This window comes from Rhinolophus sinicus, chromosome 14, assembly GCF_057876585.1.
Source record: "Rhinolophus sinicus isolate RSI-liver-muscle chromosome 14, RSI-T2T, whole genome shotgun sequence".
Classification (NCBI taxonomy): Eukaryota; Metazoa; Chordata; class Mammalia; order Chiroptera; family Rhinolophidae; genus Rhinolophus; species Rhinolophus sinicus.
Genome location: NC_142514.1, coordinates 14,791,813 through 14,808,436, shown reverse-complemented (window position 1 = coordinate 14,808,436; position 16,624 = coordinate 14,791,813). Strand labels below are relative to the sequence as shown.

At 53.7% G+C, this 16,624-nt stretch overlaps 1 protein-coding gene across 10 annotated transcripts in view; it reads left to right on the top strand.

Moving 5' to 3' along the window:
- The first annotated feature begins 366 nt into the window (after positions 1-366).
- HSPG2 (heparan sulfate proteoglycan 2) overlaps positions 367-16,624 on the top strand; it is a 97,369-nt gene continuing 81,111 nt past the window's right edge. For all 10 annotated transcript variants that reach the window (XM_088790446.1, XM_088790441.1, XM_088790445.1 and 7 more), the window contains exon 1: positions 367-522. In XM_088790446.1, the coding sequence (XP_088646572.1) occupies positions 460-522 (63 nt within the window). In that variant the 5' untranslated portion in view covers positions 367-459. The remainder of the gene's footprint in view (positions 523-16,624) is intronic.

Below are 16,624 nucleotides of genomic sequence, written 5' to 3'. Positions count from 1 at the left end.
TGGAATGTGACAGCGTGTGAAGCTGTGTTAGGGGTCTGAGAATCGGTGGTAGCGAGCGTGCGGGAGCGGCGTGAGCGTGGAGGGAACGCGAGTCCTGCACGCAGGGCTCCAGCCCCCGTCCCATCCCTGACTCCAGGCCGGGTTTGGCGGGGAGCCGGGCCGGGCCGCGGCCCGCGCGGAGGGGGCTGTGGGGCCCAGACAAAGGCCCAGTTGGCTGCCCCGCCAGCTAGGGCGAGCGGCGCCCGCGGTCCGGGGGCGGGGCCTGGCGCCCCGGGCGGGGCGGTTCGAGGGCGGGGCCTGGCGCCCGGGGGCGGGGCGGGCGGCCGCGGGGGCGGGGCGGGCGGCTGGAGGGGTGGGGGTGGTGGGAGCGAGCCGTGCTGTCCCCAGGACTCCGCAGGCTGGCTAGCGGGCGGCTGCGGGCGCGCGCCGAGCGAGCGAGTGAGCAGAGCGGGCCGGGCCATGGGACGGCGGGCGGCGGGCGCGCTGCTGCTGGCGCTGCTGCTGCAAGGGCTGCTGCTCGCGGTGAGTGTGCGGGGTGGAGGGGCAGGGGCCGCCCCGAGCCCTGCTCGCCGCGCCCGCCAACTTGGCGGGGGCGCCGAGGCTGCGCGGTTGGGACTCTCGTTCGGGACGGCGGCGCCTGCCAGGGACCCTGGGCAGGCACAGGCCGGCACAACCCTCCGTCGTGGGGCTGTCCGGTGGAGCGCCCAGGGAACGCTGTGTGGGGCCAGGGGCGGGGCCGGCCCGCATGGGAGCCCTTGGGTCGCCGGGCCACGTTGCCGAGTCTCCTTGTCGCTCTAGGCATGGCTCGGCCTGCTATTCCTGGGGACCAGGCAGAGAAACTTCGAGCAGGATGGGAACTTGGCAGTGTGAGGGAGGGCACCCCTTTCGATGACACCTTAGGAAAGAGGCACTCAGTGGTGATGGAGACCCTATCAGTCCTCACTGGAACTTTATCACGCCGTCTGTCCCCTTGGGGACCTAGTAACCAGGCAGGCACAAGTAAAGAGCGGTTCAGAACACAGTTGAGGCTTGTGTGGAAAGGCTTATGTGGAATACCCTGGGAGCCTGGAGTACAACAGCCCAGCGCTTGAATCAATCCCTGCTCTTCCCTGAGTCGCTGTGTGACCTGGGGCAAACTAGTTAACTCTCTGAGATCACCCTGCGTGCCTAAAGGCAACTCAAAATACTGGCCTCCAAATGTATGGCCGAGGGTGGTTGTTAGGACTGGATGGAATGCACGGGAAAGTGCCTGGTGCAGGGCCTGCTATGTGGTGGATAGGAGGTGAATCTGCTTCCCCAGCTTTCCTCTTCACAGGTCTTCAAGGTGCAGGAGAGGCCTGCCCCTACAGCCCAGTCTCCAGCTCTGAGCTTGGATGGGCCCCTGCAGAGAAAGAGAGAATACTTGTCTGGGAGAGGCTCTGAGGACCTGAGTGAACTCCAGGAGGGTGGGGCTGGGTCAGTGGGCAGGGATCTGGTGGCAGATGTGGGTGGGGGCGCATCTGGAGATCTGGGTCTGCCACGGTGAACCACAGAACCACCCCCACCCTCTTTGAGGTGGTCTGAGGCTGTCCCTGTCCCTGCCTCCCTGTTCTCAGAGCCAAGAGAGGGACTTTTCTAAGCAGGCCAGTGTTTACCCAGTGACTGATACCCTGTCCTCACCTTGCTGGCTCCCTCTCACCTCTGCCCTCCTGAGTCACTTGGTAACCCCCACCCCAGACCTGACCCCTCACCTCTCTTGCCCCACCCACCCAGCACCTCTCCTACCACCCCCTCCCCATCTGGGCAGCTTCCTTTATCCTCTGTCTGAGCCTCTCTCTCCCCAACACATCTAGGAGGGCCCATCCAGTTGTTCCGCAGTCTTGATCTGTACTTGCAGCTCCGCAGCTCCCAACGCTGACCTTCCCTTTGTCAAAAAGTAGGCACCAACCTAGCAAACAGGCTGACCCTCCCCTTAGCTCTGCCCCCTGAAGATGGTGTCCTGGGTGTCTGGGTTCTACAGTGCTGGAATAGGAAGTTGGTGGAACTGTTTGCTATGTGCAGGAGGAATTTCTCCAGTCATCTCATTCACTTGTCCATTCAACATATCTTCATTGATCAGCATTCCATGACAGTCAGCAGGAGTTCAGGGTTCATTCATTCTCATTGGACAGATATTTGCAAAGCACCTACTGGGTGCACTAGTGCACCCAACATGGTGCTAAGGGCTGGGGTTTATGGATGAGCCAGATCAGGCCCTGTCTGTGCTTTCCCAGAACTGAGATCAGTCAATAGGCAGCTCCGATCCTGTGAGATTCTAGTTTCTTCAGCAACCTCACTGAGGTCTTCACTGTCCCACCCCAGGCTGATGGTGGAGGGCTGAAAAGAACTTAGCCTCTGGAGGCTCACAGACCTAAGTTTGAATCCCAGCTCTGCCATTTTCCAGTTCTGTGATCTAGGGCAAGTTCCCTTCTTTGAGTCTCAGTTTTCAAATCTGTAAAATGGGGCTAAGAAATTTGTTATAAATTGTAAAGGACATCAGGTTCCTAACCAGTGCCCTGGCAAACCTTGGGCTCCTTGCCCTCTGCCCTTTATCTCTTTCACTCTTTAGTTCATGTCCATAAGCCAGTATTGAGTAGGTAAGGGTAGGATACAAGAGGAAGAGGATAAGATAGTCCTTAAGGAGACAGGAAACAGTGGTCTGTGATTAAGTGTAGGAGTAATTTCAGTTCAAAGGAGGTGGGGAGGCTTTCAGGGGGTGACGCAGGGCTTGTGTTGGCCTGCTGACCCCTTTTCTTCCTGCTGGGGACTTAGCCCTTCCTTTCTTGGGGCCTGCCCTGCCATGAGACAGGAGTCTTGAGGAGGTCATAGTGATTATGGTGTTTTCCAGAGCTGAGGAGGCAAGTCACTGAGATACTTGTTTCCTACGTCAACTGGGTTTCCTCACTGGAGAGCTGTGGGCTGGCGGGAAATGGAGGAGCCTCTCCTTCCCTCAGGGGCAGTGTTACCTCAGCCCTCCCCTTGACATAACTGACTACTCTGCCCACCCCCCCCACTGCCCCCTTTGTTCCAGACCTGCTGCTGGAAGTGGGTTGTGAGTGTACCCTGGGGATTTCCGGAGGGAGGGCTGCAGGTCCATCCACAGAGGAAGGCGGAGGCTGGAAGGATCAGAGATGGACCCCTTCCCCCCATGCCCTAGGCCAAGCTCCCTGTGTGTGGGGAGTTGTGGCCCCCGTCAGGCTTGGCCCGGGCGTGTTCTCAGGCTGCGCATAGGCAAGTTGGGATCTGTGGGTCTGAGGCCCTGCCTGGTAGATGGGTAGAAAGAAGGTGGCAGAAGGTGACTGGGTTCAGGGCTTGGAGTGGTGGGCAGGGAGGTCTTGGGGTGCCAGACCAGATGATGACAAAATAATATGGATAGATCATATGTATGGAGAGCCCACTGTCTGCCAGGCGCCAAGTTTCTCAACAGACACTCACATGTCTCCCTGCTCAGAACCTTGCCACACTCCCCATGTTCTTCACAATCAGACCCAAGGCCCTTCTAGATCTGGCCTCCCTGACTCCTTCTCCAATCTCTCCTCCTGCCAGCTTTCCCCTCGCTCGCTCAGTCCACCTACACTGGTCTTTGTTTTTTGAACATGCCGAATACACTTCCACCTTACAGCCTTTGCATCTGTTGTTCCTTTTGCCTAGAACACTTGTCCCGCAAATATCTGTGTGACCCTCTGGCTTCCTTCAGGTCCCTGACTACTCTGCCCAATATTCGCTGTCCCCTTACACTGCTTTATTTTTTTCTCACCACCATCTGACATGTGTTTACTTGTTTCTCTCTCTCCTCCCCCTCAATTTAAGGAACAGGACCTTCCATGTTTGTACACTGCTGCTGTATCTTTAGCACCTGCAGCTAGTAAGTGCTCAGTAAACAGAGCTGTTGACTGCATTAAGCTACAGCTACTAGTCCAGTCCCCTTTCCCTGAGCAGAGGAAATTGAGGTACAGAGAAGTTACTTGCCTAGTGACTTACACACATGCTCGGTGGTACCATGAGCCAGGCTTTTGAAGCTCTCGCCGCTCCCATTTGCTCATGGCAGCAGACGACATGTTAATCACACTGGTCACTCAGGTTGATAAAAGGAAGAGCTCAGGTCCTAGGTCGCGCAGGGGCTACCTCAGGCAGGGGGAGCAGGGTCTGGCTTCGGGACAAGAGGCACTGAGGGTGGGTGTGCCTCAGGGTCCGTGGGGCCTCCTGGGGACACCTGCCTGGGCAAGAGCCTAGAAAGACTAAACTCTAGGGTGGGCATTTGTGGATTTACCTGCTTGATTGTCTGTTTGTTAATTAATTAATTTCCTCATTAAATGTTCCCTGGGATCCTAACGATGGTTGAATTGATCCAGGGGTTTTAAGGCCCAAGTCGGCCAGGCCTGTTCCTGCCCTGTGTGGAAAGTGAGGGGAAAGAACGGCTAGCTACCCTGCATGGAGCCCTCGCTGGGTTCTGCTGGCTGTTCCCTGGGTGCTCAAGATTTAGAGGGAGTCTGCAGAGGCTTCAGGGCTGCCTGGCCTTGGGGTGAGAGTCTCAGAAGAGAGGGTGGGAGGGGCCGCCCAAAATGTGGAAAGATCTGGAATGATGATTCAGAGGCTACTTGGAGGCCAGACATGTGGGTTCTGGACCCTCAGACCATTCAGGGCATGTGGGAAGGACTCCCGGCCCTGGCCCGTTGCCTCCCTCCTCCGCTCATCCCAGCTGTGAGGGTCAGGCTGGAGGAGGAGAGGGCGAACATGACTCGATCCCCCAGCAGTTCCCAAAGACCTGCTAAGCCCATTGCGCCCTCCTTCCCAGGCCCACCCCAGCCTTTCCTCCATCTCGCTCTTGCTAAGAAGGCAGACGTTGGGCTCAGGGTCTTGGTCCTGCTGGAATGTTGCCCCAATCCGGGCCTTGGCCTCGTTGGCCCTGCTGCCCCCTCCTGCTCCCAGGGCCTGGCTGGGGCCTGCTGGCTGCCCCAGCACCCAGAACTGGCTGACTGAAACCGAGAAGAATGTGTGGAACTTGCTTCGCGGGGAGCCGCCAGCCTTACTGCCCAGCCTAGTGGCGTCGTCCATGTCAATAGCGGCCTTGAGAGGGGAGTGGCCTGGTGGCTGCTTTGGGGTGGCCGGGCCAGGGGCACCATCATGAAAGCCTGGGAACAAGGCGGCTCTTTGAGGCAAGAGAATGTGGGGACTTCAATTCTCAGCCGCCCCCAGAACTTGCCCTCCCTCCTCTCCCTGATGCGCTGCCATTGCCAGGGTTACGGGGACCTCAGAGCATCCCCAAGGCATCTGTGTCGACCCTGAGATGTCTTGAGGACTAGCTCCCAGCTACCTACCAGAGCCCTTTCCCTGAGGCATGAGGAGGATGCCCTACTTCTCTGTTGCTCTGGGTTTTAGGGGGGCATCTGGAACACCAAGACTTAAAGTGTGTGGGTTGAATGACTAACGGACCCATGATGTATGTGCCTAAATATTCTGTACAGTGAAGTCCCCTACAGGTGTATGTTAGACTCACATTCATTTGACAAATATTTATTGAGCACCTTCTACCTATCTGACCTTGTTGTAGGTGCTGAGGTTACAGCAGAGAACAAAAAAGTCAAGTTCCCTCCCCTTGTAACTTGCATTATAGCTAGTGCAGGAAGACAGGCAATAAATATAATGTGTCAGTGAGCGTCAAGAGCCAGAAACAATAAAGCAGGGGCAAGGATAGAAAGTGATGAGGCGGAGTGGTCAGGAAAAGCCTCTGAGAAGATGACATTTGAACAAAGGGCATCTGACGGAAGTGAGGGTGTGAGCCCTGCAGATATGTAGGGAAAGGGCACTCCGGGCTAATGCAAAGGCCCAGACGTGTGCTTGTCACGACTGCAGAAAGCAAGGTGGTCCCTGTGATTGGAGCAGAATGAGTGAGGGGGAGCATGGTCAACACGGCCACAGGTTGGTGAGAGGAGATCGGCAGAGCCTTGGCCGTGGGAAGGGCTTTGGCTTTGCTTCTGAGTGAGATGAGAATTCACTTGAGTTGCTGTGTGGAGAAGAGAACGTGGAGGGTCAACGGCAAAAGCAAGAAGGCTGTGGCTCAGGCCGGAGACAATGGTTGCTGATGGAGGTGGGAAGAAGTGGTTGAATCCTGAATATATTTTGAAGGCAGGGCCAACAGGATTTGCTGAGGGACTGGGTGTGGGGGGGACAGAAAGAGAGGAGTCGGGGATCTCTCCATAGTCTTTGGCTTGAGCGTCCAGAAGGATGGAACTGCCACTGAGATGGGGAAACTCCAGGGAGTGCAGGCTTGAGAGGAAGATGGAGAATGGCAGGTGAGGGAGGGGACACACAGCTAGGGCAGTCAGCCCCCTCCCTGTCCCCCCCCCCCCCCCCCGCCTTCAGGGAGGGGGTCTTGCTGAGTGTACATTTGTGGAGCTGCAGACACTGATTCCTTAGAACCCATAGCCTGAGGTCATGGTTTGTAGATCTGTGTGTGTAATTGGAATAGATCGTCTTCCACCCATTCAGAGCAGGGCAGGGACTCAGTTTTGTTCATTGCAGTTTGCCCTGTGCTTGGCAATAGTAGGTGAATGTTTATTGAGTGAATAAATTAATGACCTTGAAGCCAGAAGGCCAAAAAGGCCCAGGCTCCTTGGGGAGTTGTCCTTTCAAGCCACTGCTGTCTGCTGAGAGCTAGAGTACGTGGGATAAGCCAGGGTGCCCCTCCTGCCATCTTCCACTTGTCTGTGCCCTCATTGGATTCGGAGCCCCTGAGCATAATGCACACCTTCTGATCAAAACTGCTGCGATTCATTGATCCAGGCCCTGTGTGAGCTCAGAGGGTCCTGACTTCAAGTCTTGGCTTGGCCCCAACTGGCTGTGTGACCTTGGGCAAGTTGCTTCCTCTCTCTGAGTGTCCCAGGTCAGAAATGGGGATCATGATGCCTGTTTCCCAGATGGATATGAGTCCAGGTGGATGCATGTCGCTTGGTGTCTGGAATGTGATAGGTGCTTGACAATTGGTGGCTGCTCTATTAGTCTTGTTTCTGCACAGGGCAAGGCCAGAGTGGTATTTGACTCAGGGTTTCCATTACCCAGCATGGCACACCTTGTGATCAAAACTGCTGCCTTTGATTGATCCAGGCCCTGCTCTGGGCTGACTGAATGAATGACCGAGGAAAGGGATCATTCCTGCTCCCTCTGCTTCTCTTTGCAGTCTCAGAGCCCCAGATGTGACTGCATCTGATCTGTCACTGCCCCCTTCCCCCACTGAGGCCCCAGCTGCAGGACAGAGTTCACCCTTCCACCCTGATTGCTCCTTCCTGGAGGGGGAAAGGGTGGGGGCACACCCAGGGTGTGGCCTGGGAAAGGCTGGAGCCTGTGGACCCATTTTCCCCTTCCCAGATGTGTGCAGTTGGTGGGCTCTGAGCAACAAGAGGTGTGGCCAAGTGGCTCCCATGGGTGCAGAAAGGATGTTCATGCATCTTAAGGGGAGCAGCAGAGGGGGGCTTCCTGGAACTCCATCCCAGCCCCATCCTCCCTCACACCCACACTGGAGGAGGCAGGACCTTGCCCAGGGACCCCTGGGAAAACCTGTAGCACTTCCTTGTTTGCCAGGATTGGTGAGGTTGTACAGCTCTAAATGTGGCCCCCGTGGGCTCTCAGAGAAACAGCAGGACTAAAGAAAAAGAGACATAAGTGCCTGGTGACCTCTCCCCCCACGCTGTGCCTTGGGCTTGAGTTGCTAGATGGGTCGTGTCCAGGTGTTTCATTTTTTAATATTTGGCATCTTTCCCCACCTTGTCCCCAGTCTCAGTTTGTGAGGATGGGGAGGCAGCCTGCCTGCGTCTGGGCAGGGAAAGGACTTCAGAGGTGGCCTCGGGTGACCCCACAGATGCTTCTCCTAGGGTGGGGCTGGGAATTCCCAGCTGCCTCTGGCCCCTTCCCAGCCCACCTCCGGGTCCCTGCCCCCACGTCTTCCTTCCCTGCCTCTCCATGCTCACCCCCAAGGAGCCAGCTCTGGCCCCCACCTCCTGGTCCTGGCTTCCCTTCCTCACCCTAGCTGACTCATCCCTCTCTTTGTTTGGCGTTACCAGTTTTCACATAGTTGGGAACTGGGATCATGCCTCTTCTTGGATCCTTTGCTGGGCTGGATGGATTGAAATTCTGGCCTCATAAATTGTGGCCTCTATCACGTAACAGTTTCTCTCCTTCTCCTGCCATCTGCCTTCTGCCTTCCCGTGACCCTTGGGCCAGAGAAGAGACCTAGGAGTTTCCTGAGGACAGACCGGTGTCTTCTGTGCCCTGGGAACCCCAGCGTCTCCTCCCCAGTGATCTCAGTCAGCAGATCATCAGCCAATGAGCGCTGAACATTCCCGCCTCCTCTTGGTTAAAACTGCCCCCTCTCTTGAACCAAGCCTTGCATGGGGCTCTCACTGGCCATGACCGTATATAATCCTCCCAGCAGTCTTTCGAGGTTCACATCATAGTCTCCAATTTGCAGAGGATGAAACTGAGGCACAGAGGGGGGAATGGCTGGTCCAAGTCATCCATCTAGTACATGGCATAGCTGGGAGTGGAGTTCAGGTTGTCTGATTCCAGAGATTCATCCCTTCCTGAGTGGGTCCAGCCTGTTTGGTGCAGAGAGAGGACCGTCTGGGAGGACCGGCATAGTCAGGACAGGCTGTCCCGAGGAGGTGCACTGGCCTGGCCTTGGCGGAGGCTACAGTAAGCTGCGTATCCAGCTCCTGCTTCTGAGGCTTGGGTGCCTTTTGCCCCCGGGCCTCCATCTCAATTTAGTGATAACATTCGCCAGGGAGATGGATTTGACTTTCTCTGGGATTGGGACCCTTGGGAACCTGGATCCTTTTCAGTCAGGTCCCAGGCTCCCTGTGGAGCCTGTAGGTTTTGCCATTGGGAGTTCAGTGAATTTTTGTGTAGTAGGGCCTGCCCTGAGCCTGCCCTGTATGCACCTTCGTACTGAGGGATTGGCTGAAATTGAAGGCACAGAAGCACATGGCCCACCTGGAGGGTGGAATCCACATACAAGCCCCAGACTGTGTCATTTGAACATCCCTGTGGAGCGGAGGAGTCAAGAATTCATGCATCCATTTATTTATTCACTTGTTCATTGCTTGGGAACCTACTGTGTGCTAGACATTGTGCTAAGTGTTTTATCTACATTATCAACTTTACTATGTAGTTGGGATTATACTTCCACTTTCCAGATGAGAAACAGCTCAGAGGAAAGCAGTGACTTGCCCAAGGTCACACAGCCAGGCTTAGAGGAAGGTTGGACTGAATCCAGCTCTAATAGTCCTCCTGGAAAACGTCAGAGGCATGGTCTCTCCTCTCCAGAAGCTCTGGTTCTTGGAGAGTCAGGACCACGAACTCTAAGTACCCAGCACAACTCCAAGTCCAGACAACAGCAGACAGTCAGGGAAGGAAAAGATCAATTTGGCATGAGTTATCTGGAAAGACTTTCTGGAGGAAGTGGGGCTTAGAGGATTTGGCTGGTGGAGGAGGAAGATATCCCCATTGTCCCTAGATTTGCATTGTTGTCAAGTGTGTGGGCAGGAAAGCCGTGGCCTGCTGCTAGAGTAGTTAACACTGGGGAAAGAATGAAAGGAAATCACCGAGATAGCTGAGGTGACATCCATTCCAGTCCCCTGCCCTGTACCTGGCCAGACTAGGAGGCAAGGGGTCAAGACCTGGGCTTCCACTGGTTTCCAAGCCAACTACCAACCCTCTTCCCCGGGCCTTGCTTTTCCTACCCATAAAATGGGCTTCTTTTTTGCTCTTGGGCCACCTGCCAACTGAGAGGAAAAGGACCTGAGTTCTTGGAGAACATTGCTGGCTGCTTTTCAGGAGTTGGTGGTGTTCCATTCTCTGGGGCCGGGGATGGAGCCCACCCTCTTACCAATCCCACGTCTTCCTTCATTGACGCTACAGGCCACAAGTGCCAGGGCCTGGGCTACGGAAACATGACGGTTGCTCCCTGCTCCCTTAGACCTCCTGGAAGCCCTGCCTGTCCTTCCATGGGGACCTGGGATGATCCCTGCAGTGGTCTGCCACGTGGGTTCCCCTCTGTGCCCTTTGAGCACCGGCAGTTGAGCTAACATCCAGGGGCCCTGTCAATGTCTGTTTAGTGAGCGAGCTGAGACGAGGAGTCACAAGATTGCTGCACTCCTCCTGGCCTTGCCTGTGTGATCCAGGGCAAGTCACTTCACTTCTCTGAGCTGAATGCACTCCAGATGCAAAATGGGACTGTTCGTTCATTCATTCAGCAAACATTTATGGAGTGACAGCTCTATGACAGGTCCTGTGTTAGGTATGAACACCAAGCATGGACTGAAGGAGCTTCTAGTCTGAAGGAGACGAGCTGGGTGGTGGACTAGTCAATAAAAGGTTGGGGCCAAGGAGAATGCATTCAAGGAAGAGCCTTCGAAGAGCTTTAGAGCAGGTTTTCAGGGCCACACAACCTCTGGGAGATATATGGGGTCTTTGTGACTGTCTCAGCCACCATGTGTTATCCTAGTTACTGCGAAATCTGCTTCCCTTGAAATCAGCTTGTGGGAAGAGAGGACCTGAGGAGACAAGTCCCCTGGGCTAGGGCAGCTGCACAGGACCCACAGGGGCAGAGAGGAGGGCTGGCCGGTTTTGTTGTGAGTGTCAGATGAGCTCATGGGTGTGGAAAATAGTGGGGCTGTTTATGCTGAGTCTGGTTATTTTAATTTAGGAGAAGTGGAAGCTGCCTGCAGAGCTCAGGTGTGGGGCTGAGTGAGTTAAATGAGCGTAATAGGCCTGAAGCTCCTGCTTTTCACTTTCCTGCCTCTTTTCTCTCTTCCCACTCTACTGGCAGGGGTGAGGGAGGGCAGTGAGGCGGGTGGACGTTGGGAGGGAGGCCAAGATCTGCTCAAGCCTGGCTTTGACTTGGGGAAATGGGAGGAAAGGGTTAAGATCGCCAGTTTTTCCACCTCCCTGGGGATGGGAGGAGGGGGGGGAGAGGGGACTGGGATGGCTGGGGCTGGGGCAGGAATGTGTGATAAGATCAAAGCTTTCTGCCTGCCTGGGCCTCACCTTGGTTTCACCTGAGCAATTGAAGGGAATTCTCTAAGTTGGAGGAGGATGGAGAATGGTGACATCCTGGGGGAGGGGGGTTTTCAGGTCTCACTCTCCTCTCTTTAATGCTCCAAGAGGCCCCACCTCCTGCAGGCCTCAGGTACACCCTCCCACCTACCCCCCAATCTCCCAGAAGGCCCAGCTCTGGCCCTGGCCAGCACTGGAAGTTCTAGAGGCCATCTTTACTTGGCACATCTAGCCTGGGGGAGAGGGAGCGCTCTCCTAATCATCCCCACCCCCACCAGCTCTCTCACCCCTGGGGTTTCTGGCCTGGACTCAGAGGCTCCTTTATGTGGCCTGTTAGTCCCCCATCAGTTAATTCTGCTCTAGTTAATTCTGCAGGTAGTACTTTGGGATACTGTCCTGGGCAGGAGGCACAACCCTGAGTCCAGTCCTAGTTCCATCACCTTTGCTGTGTAATCCTGGGCTGGTGACTTAACCTCTCTGAGCCTCATCTGTCAGCTGGGAATGGTAAAACCTTTGCAGGGTTTTGGTGAAGATTAGAGCTCATGTAAATCTGTAGCCAGAAGAGGCAGTTGATAAATAACAGGAACTATTATTTTGTGATTTTCTTTTCCCCTCTTCAAGACAGTCCCTGGTACTTGGTCTTAGGAAATTTGAGAACTCAGTTTTGTTCTGCTTCCCCGCCTCCTTTGATACTGTCCCAAGCCCCAGGGTCCACCTCCTGTCCAACACTCTTCACTTACAGGGCTTCTTAATGTTAGGAAGGGAGCTGGGCAGGAAGGTTGTGAGTGAAGAGGGTCTAGACCTCTGTACCGTGTTTCCCTGAAAATAAGACTGAGTCTTATATTAATTTTTGCTCCATTAGCACGTATTTTCAGGGGGCATCTTATTTTTTCATGTACAACAATCTACATTTATTCAAATACAGTCATGTCATCTTCTTCTGGAATATCATCATACGTGCTAAATGTGTCCGTCTGGCGGACGTTCTTAACTGGGGCTTATTTTCGGGGTAGGTCTTATTTTCGGGGAAACACTGTAAGTGCCTGCCAGGCACTTCCTGGGCCACCTGCCCTAGTGATAACAGGTTAGGCCTTCCTGGCCAGCCCCCGTCTGCCAAGTGGTCAACTCTACCCCTCCCTGTACCAGGGGCCTCAGGGGCCCAGCTGTGTGGAAGGTGGCTCTAGAATGCCCCAGCTGGGAAGGGGCCTGGGGGTACTCTAGCCTAGGCTCCCGTGATAGTACTCTGTCCTGGCTCTGCACCAGTTAATGATTATTCTGGGCTATAGGAAAGCAGGGAAGGGAGAGGCCCACCCTCTTAGGTCCTTAACCACTGGTTGCACCCGAGGTATGTCAGCAGCCTGGGTGTTCCCTGCTTTAATGTGGCAACCCTGCCCTGGGTCACATGGGGTGGGGGAGCAGGGAGGAGGGGCTTAGGAGTCACAGATTGACCGACTACCTGTACCCCTGGGGTCCTGGGGACAGACAAGATGTAGCTGAGGGCCGGCCCAGTGGCTCAGGCGGTTAGAGCTCCATGCTCCTAACTCCAAAGGCTGCCGGTTCAATTCCCACATGGGCCAGTGGGCTCTCAACCACAAGGTTGCCAGTTCGATTCCTCGAGTCCCTCAAGGGATGGTGGGCAGCACCCCCTGCAACTAAGATTGAACACGGCACCTTGAGCTGAGCTGCCGCTGAGCTCCCGGATGGCTCAGTTGGTTGGAGTGCGTCCTCTCAACCACAAGGTTGCTGGCTGGACTCCTGCAAGGGATGGTGGGCTGCGCCCCCTGCAACTAGCAACGGCAACTGGACCTGGAGCTGAGCTGCGCCCTCCACAACTAAGTCTGAAAGGACAACTTGAAGCTGAACAGCACCCTCCACAACTAAGATTGAAAGGACAACTTGATTTGGAAAAAAGTCCTGGAAGTACACACTGTTCCCCAATAAAGTCCTGTTCCCCTTCCCCAATAAAATCTTAAAAAAAAAGAAAAAAAGATGTAGCTGAAATGTGAGCTAGGATATAATAGCCCCCTGTGGTTTGGCGCCAGCCATGTGAGACGATCCTTTAGTAATAACCAGGTGAGCAAGCCCCTTCTAGCTCATAAAGACCTCTGTGTCCCTCCTCTCATCTGCTCAGACCCTGCAGAGAAGTCTGAGCTCTAAGGTGCTGTGATGGTTAGGGCTTTGGGGCAGCTGAGCTTGGCCTCCAATCCTGACTCTGCCACTTCCGGGCTGTTTGACCCTGGGCAAGTCACTTCACCTTTCTGAGCACCTGTTTGCTGAAACTGGAGAATACAGTTCTCTACTTTGTGGGCGTCCATGAGCCAAGGTGTGGGAAGTGTTTAGCTCGTAATTAATACCTGGAGAATGGTAGTAATTATTACCATTATAGTTTTTGTTATTAAGGGAAAGTGAAAGTTGAATCCTTGCCTTAGGTAACCAGGGTAACAGTGGTCAGTGAGATGAGCTGGAGGGTTTGGGGAAGGCAGGGGCATGGGGAGATCCCAGGAATGTGTTTGTGTGGAAAGGACTGGAAGGATGGAGAAGACGGGCCTTTGGCGTGATCTCTTGGTCTCCCCAAGGTCCACCTCAGTCCTCCCAGCTCTGGCTCCTCCCTGGGCTGGGTCCTGAGGCTGGTACAGGCCGAGAGTGGGGGAGGAGGGAGAATTGTTTATTTCGATACCATTAGGGCATTTTCCCCCACTGGCAGCCGCTATTTTGGGATCCCCGGAGAGCAGGGGTATGGTTAAATTAGGTAATGTTGCTCCAGAAGGAATGTGTGAAGCAGTCAGGCCCAGGCTGCAGGGAGAGGACAGTTGGTTCACTCCATATAAAATTAAACTGCAACTTGGAAAAGAGCAGCTCGGGTCGCTTTATAAGGCGATGGAGGGGGAGGCTGTTGGAAGCTGTCGTGGGGGAGCACAAGCGATGGCCCAAGGCCTCTTTTGGGGAAGCCTGGGCCTGGCCCATGTCAGAGGCAGGGCTAGTGTGTCCTCAGCGCCAGGCCTGGCCGCCACTAAGGTGGGTGGGGCCTGGGGTGGTGTGATGCATGGGGAAGATGGACCTACATACTTGGCCTCGGTTCCTAGCCTCTGTGCTTGGGGAAGTCACTCAGCACCACTGGACCTCAGTGTTACCAGTGGGGAAATATTGGTTCCAGTTCCCTACGGATATTTTCTTAAGGATGAAATCTCTAGGAGAAAGAAAACGAAGCTAACTTTTATTGTGGGCAAGGTGCTGCTTGTATCTTGGGTCTCACCTGGGAGCTTGTCAGAAATGCAGAGTCTCAGGCCCCACCCAGATCTACTGAATCAGGATTTGGATGCTAACAAGATCCCCAGACCCCAGGCCCCCCAGGACAATCCTATGGATGTTAAACTTGGGGGAGCTCTGCTTTACATACCTTTTCTCACTTTGTCTTGAAAACCACCCCCACCCCCACTTTTGTGTTGTAGGAATTTTCATTTGACAGTTGTGGAAGCTGAGGCATGGAGAGAGAGGCAACATAGAAACTCCTTTCGTGTTCGTTCTCTCCCAAATTCTGCCCCTCCTTCTCGTCTTTTGGTCTGGGCCGCGGTTGAGGAGAGGAATGGAGTGTCACAGCCCCTGGCAGGACTGGAAAAAGTCAAGAATGTCTCCTGCTTTTGAGACTTAAATCAGACTCTCTTTCCTTCATTCATCCACGGGATCAGCGCCGCTAAACAGGGGTCATCTCCCCAAAGTTATTCTACACTTCCCGTCCTCCTTGGAGAAAGAAGGCGGTAGAAAAGGGGTTCGCTACTGCTGTGGCCTGTGGTACAGACAGTGGCCACTGCCTGGCAGGTCAGAGGGGGTCAGGGGTTCCACAGGGGCTGTGCTGGGCTTCGTTAGGGTCACCCCACCTGTCACTGGAATGATTGGGACTGAGTCAATCTATTAGTAAATATTTTGAGGAACACCTACCATATGCCCAGCCCTGGGAAAGTATCCTAAATTTCCCACAATTCCATAAACTCTTTATTATACAGGGGGGAAAAATGTTACGGCAATTTATTTAGCACTTACTATGTGCCACACACTGTACTAAGCATTTGACTTGCATTATCTCATTTAGTTTTACTGTCAAGTTTCCTCTCCTATAAAATGGGGATAGTGATAATAATACCTATCTCATGGGGTTGTTTTGAAGATATCTGTTAAGTGCCTGGCACTTTGAGTTAAATAAATATAATACAAATAATTTTCCAACAAGGCGGGTACTATCACTGCCCCTGTTTTACAGATGGGAACTTAAGGTCCAGAGCAGGGAAGGGACTCGCCTATTGGGGTCACAGAAGATTGGGGTGCAGCCATGTGAAACTGAGTCCCCAACCTTCTAAGCGACTATTATAATTCAACTCAACTTAGTAAATATTTGTTTATTATCCACTAGCTGCTGCTCAGCATCGGGAAGTATCTAAAGGTTTAATAGATAAATGTATATGTATAAGATGAAAAAAACCCAACCTGGTGTTTATCCCCAAGGAGCTTTGATTTTCCAGCAGGAAAGTAGAGACCTTTACTCAAGTGACTATAATTAAGACCAAATCACTAAGAGGTAAGAAATTAAGTCTATGGATGTGTGGGGGAGCAAGATGTCTTTGTGGGGTATCCAGGGAGACTTCAGACTGGAGGTCGGAGCCAGGCCTTGAAGGACAGATGAATAGATTAGATTGGGAGGAATGGGAACAGCATTCTAGGAGGAGGGAACAGCATACACAAAAGCCTAGAGGCAGGAAAATGTGCCCTGTGAGAGTGTCATCGAGTTCTCAGGAGCCCCTGGGGGCTGCATGGGGTCTGGGGCGGGTGGTGAGGTGGGAAGCTTAAGCCCAGCTTTCTTGTCAGTAAAGGTTCCCAATCTTCTCAAAGACTTGGCTCCTTAACCAGCTGGGACTATTCAGTCTTCATTCTGCTCTTCCTTCATGTCGAGAAATCAAAGACTTTTATAAATGGCCTGTCTGAACTTCTGGTCAGCATGTGATAACCGGTGTAGCTGACAGAATTCAGGCCAAAAGCAAGAAGACTTGATGTCTTGATTAACTGCATAGCCTTATCGCCCACACATGTATGATTTCCGTTAGATTTTTCCAGTGTTGACAATAAACCTGGGTGGGGAGCACAGTGGAGGGGCCAGGCCTGGGTTCTGATTTCGCCTCTGCAGCTTTCCAGCTGTGTGCCTTAGGTAAGAAGCTTCACTTTCCTACTTTGTAAAATGGAGCTGCATCTACTTCCAGGCTTAGCTTAAAGATGGTGTTATCTGCACTCTCCAGTATGGTAGCCGCTAGCCTCATGTGATGATTTCACTTTAAAATTTCATAAAATAAACAAGACATTGTAAAATACAAATTGATTTTCTCAGTTGTACTAGCCACCTTGCAGGTGCTCAATAGCCACAGGTGGCTAGCGGCTACCTTACTGGACAATGTAGATTTAGAACATTTCCATCACTGCACAAAGTTCTACTGGGTGGTGCTGGAGCATGTAAAGTGCTATGTGCACTCAGTAAGGAGTGGCTGTTTTTCCTGGTTCCCTGTCTCAGTGTGGG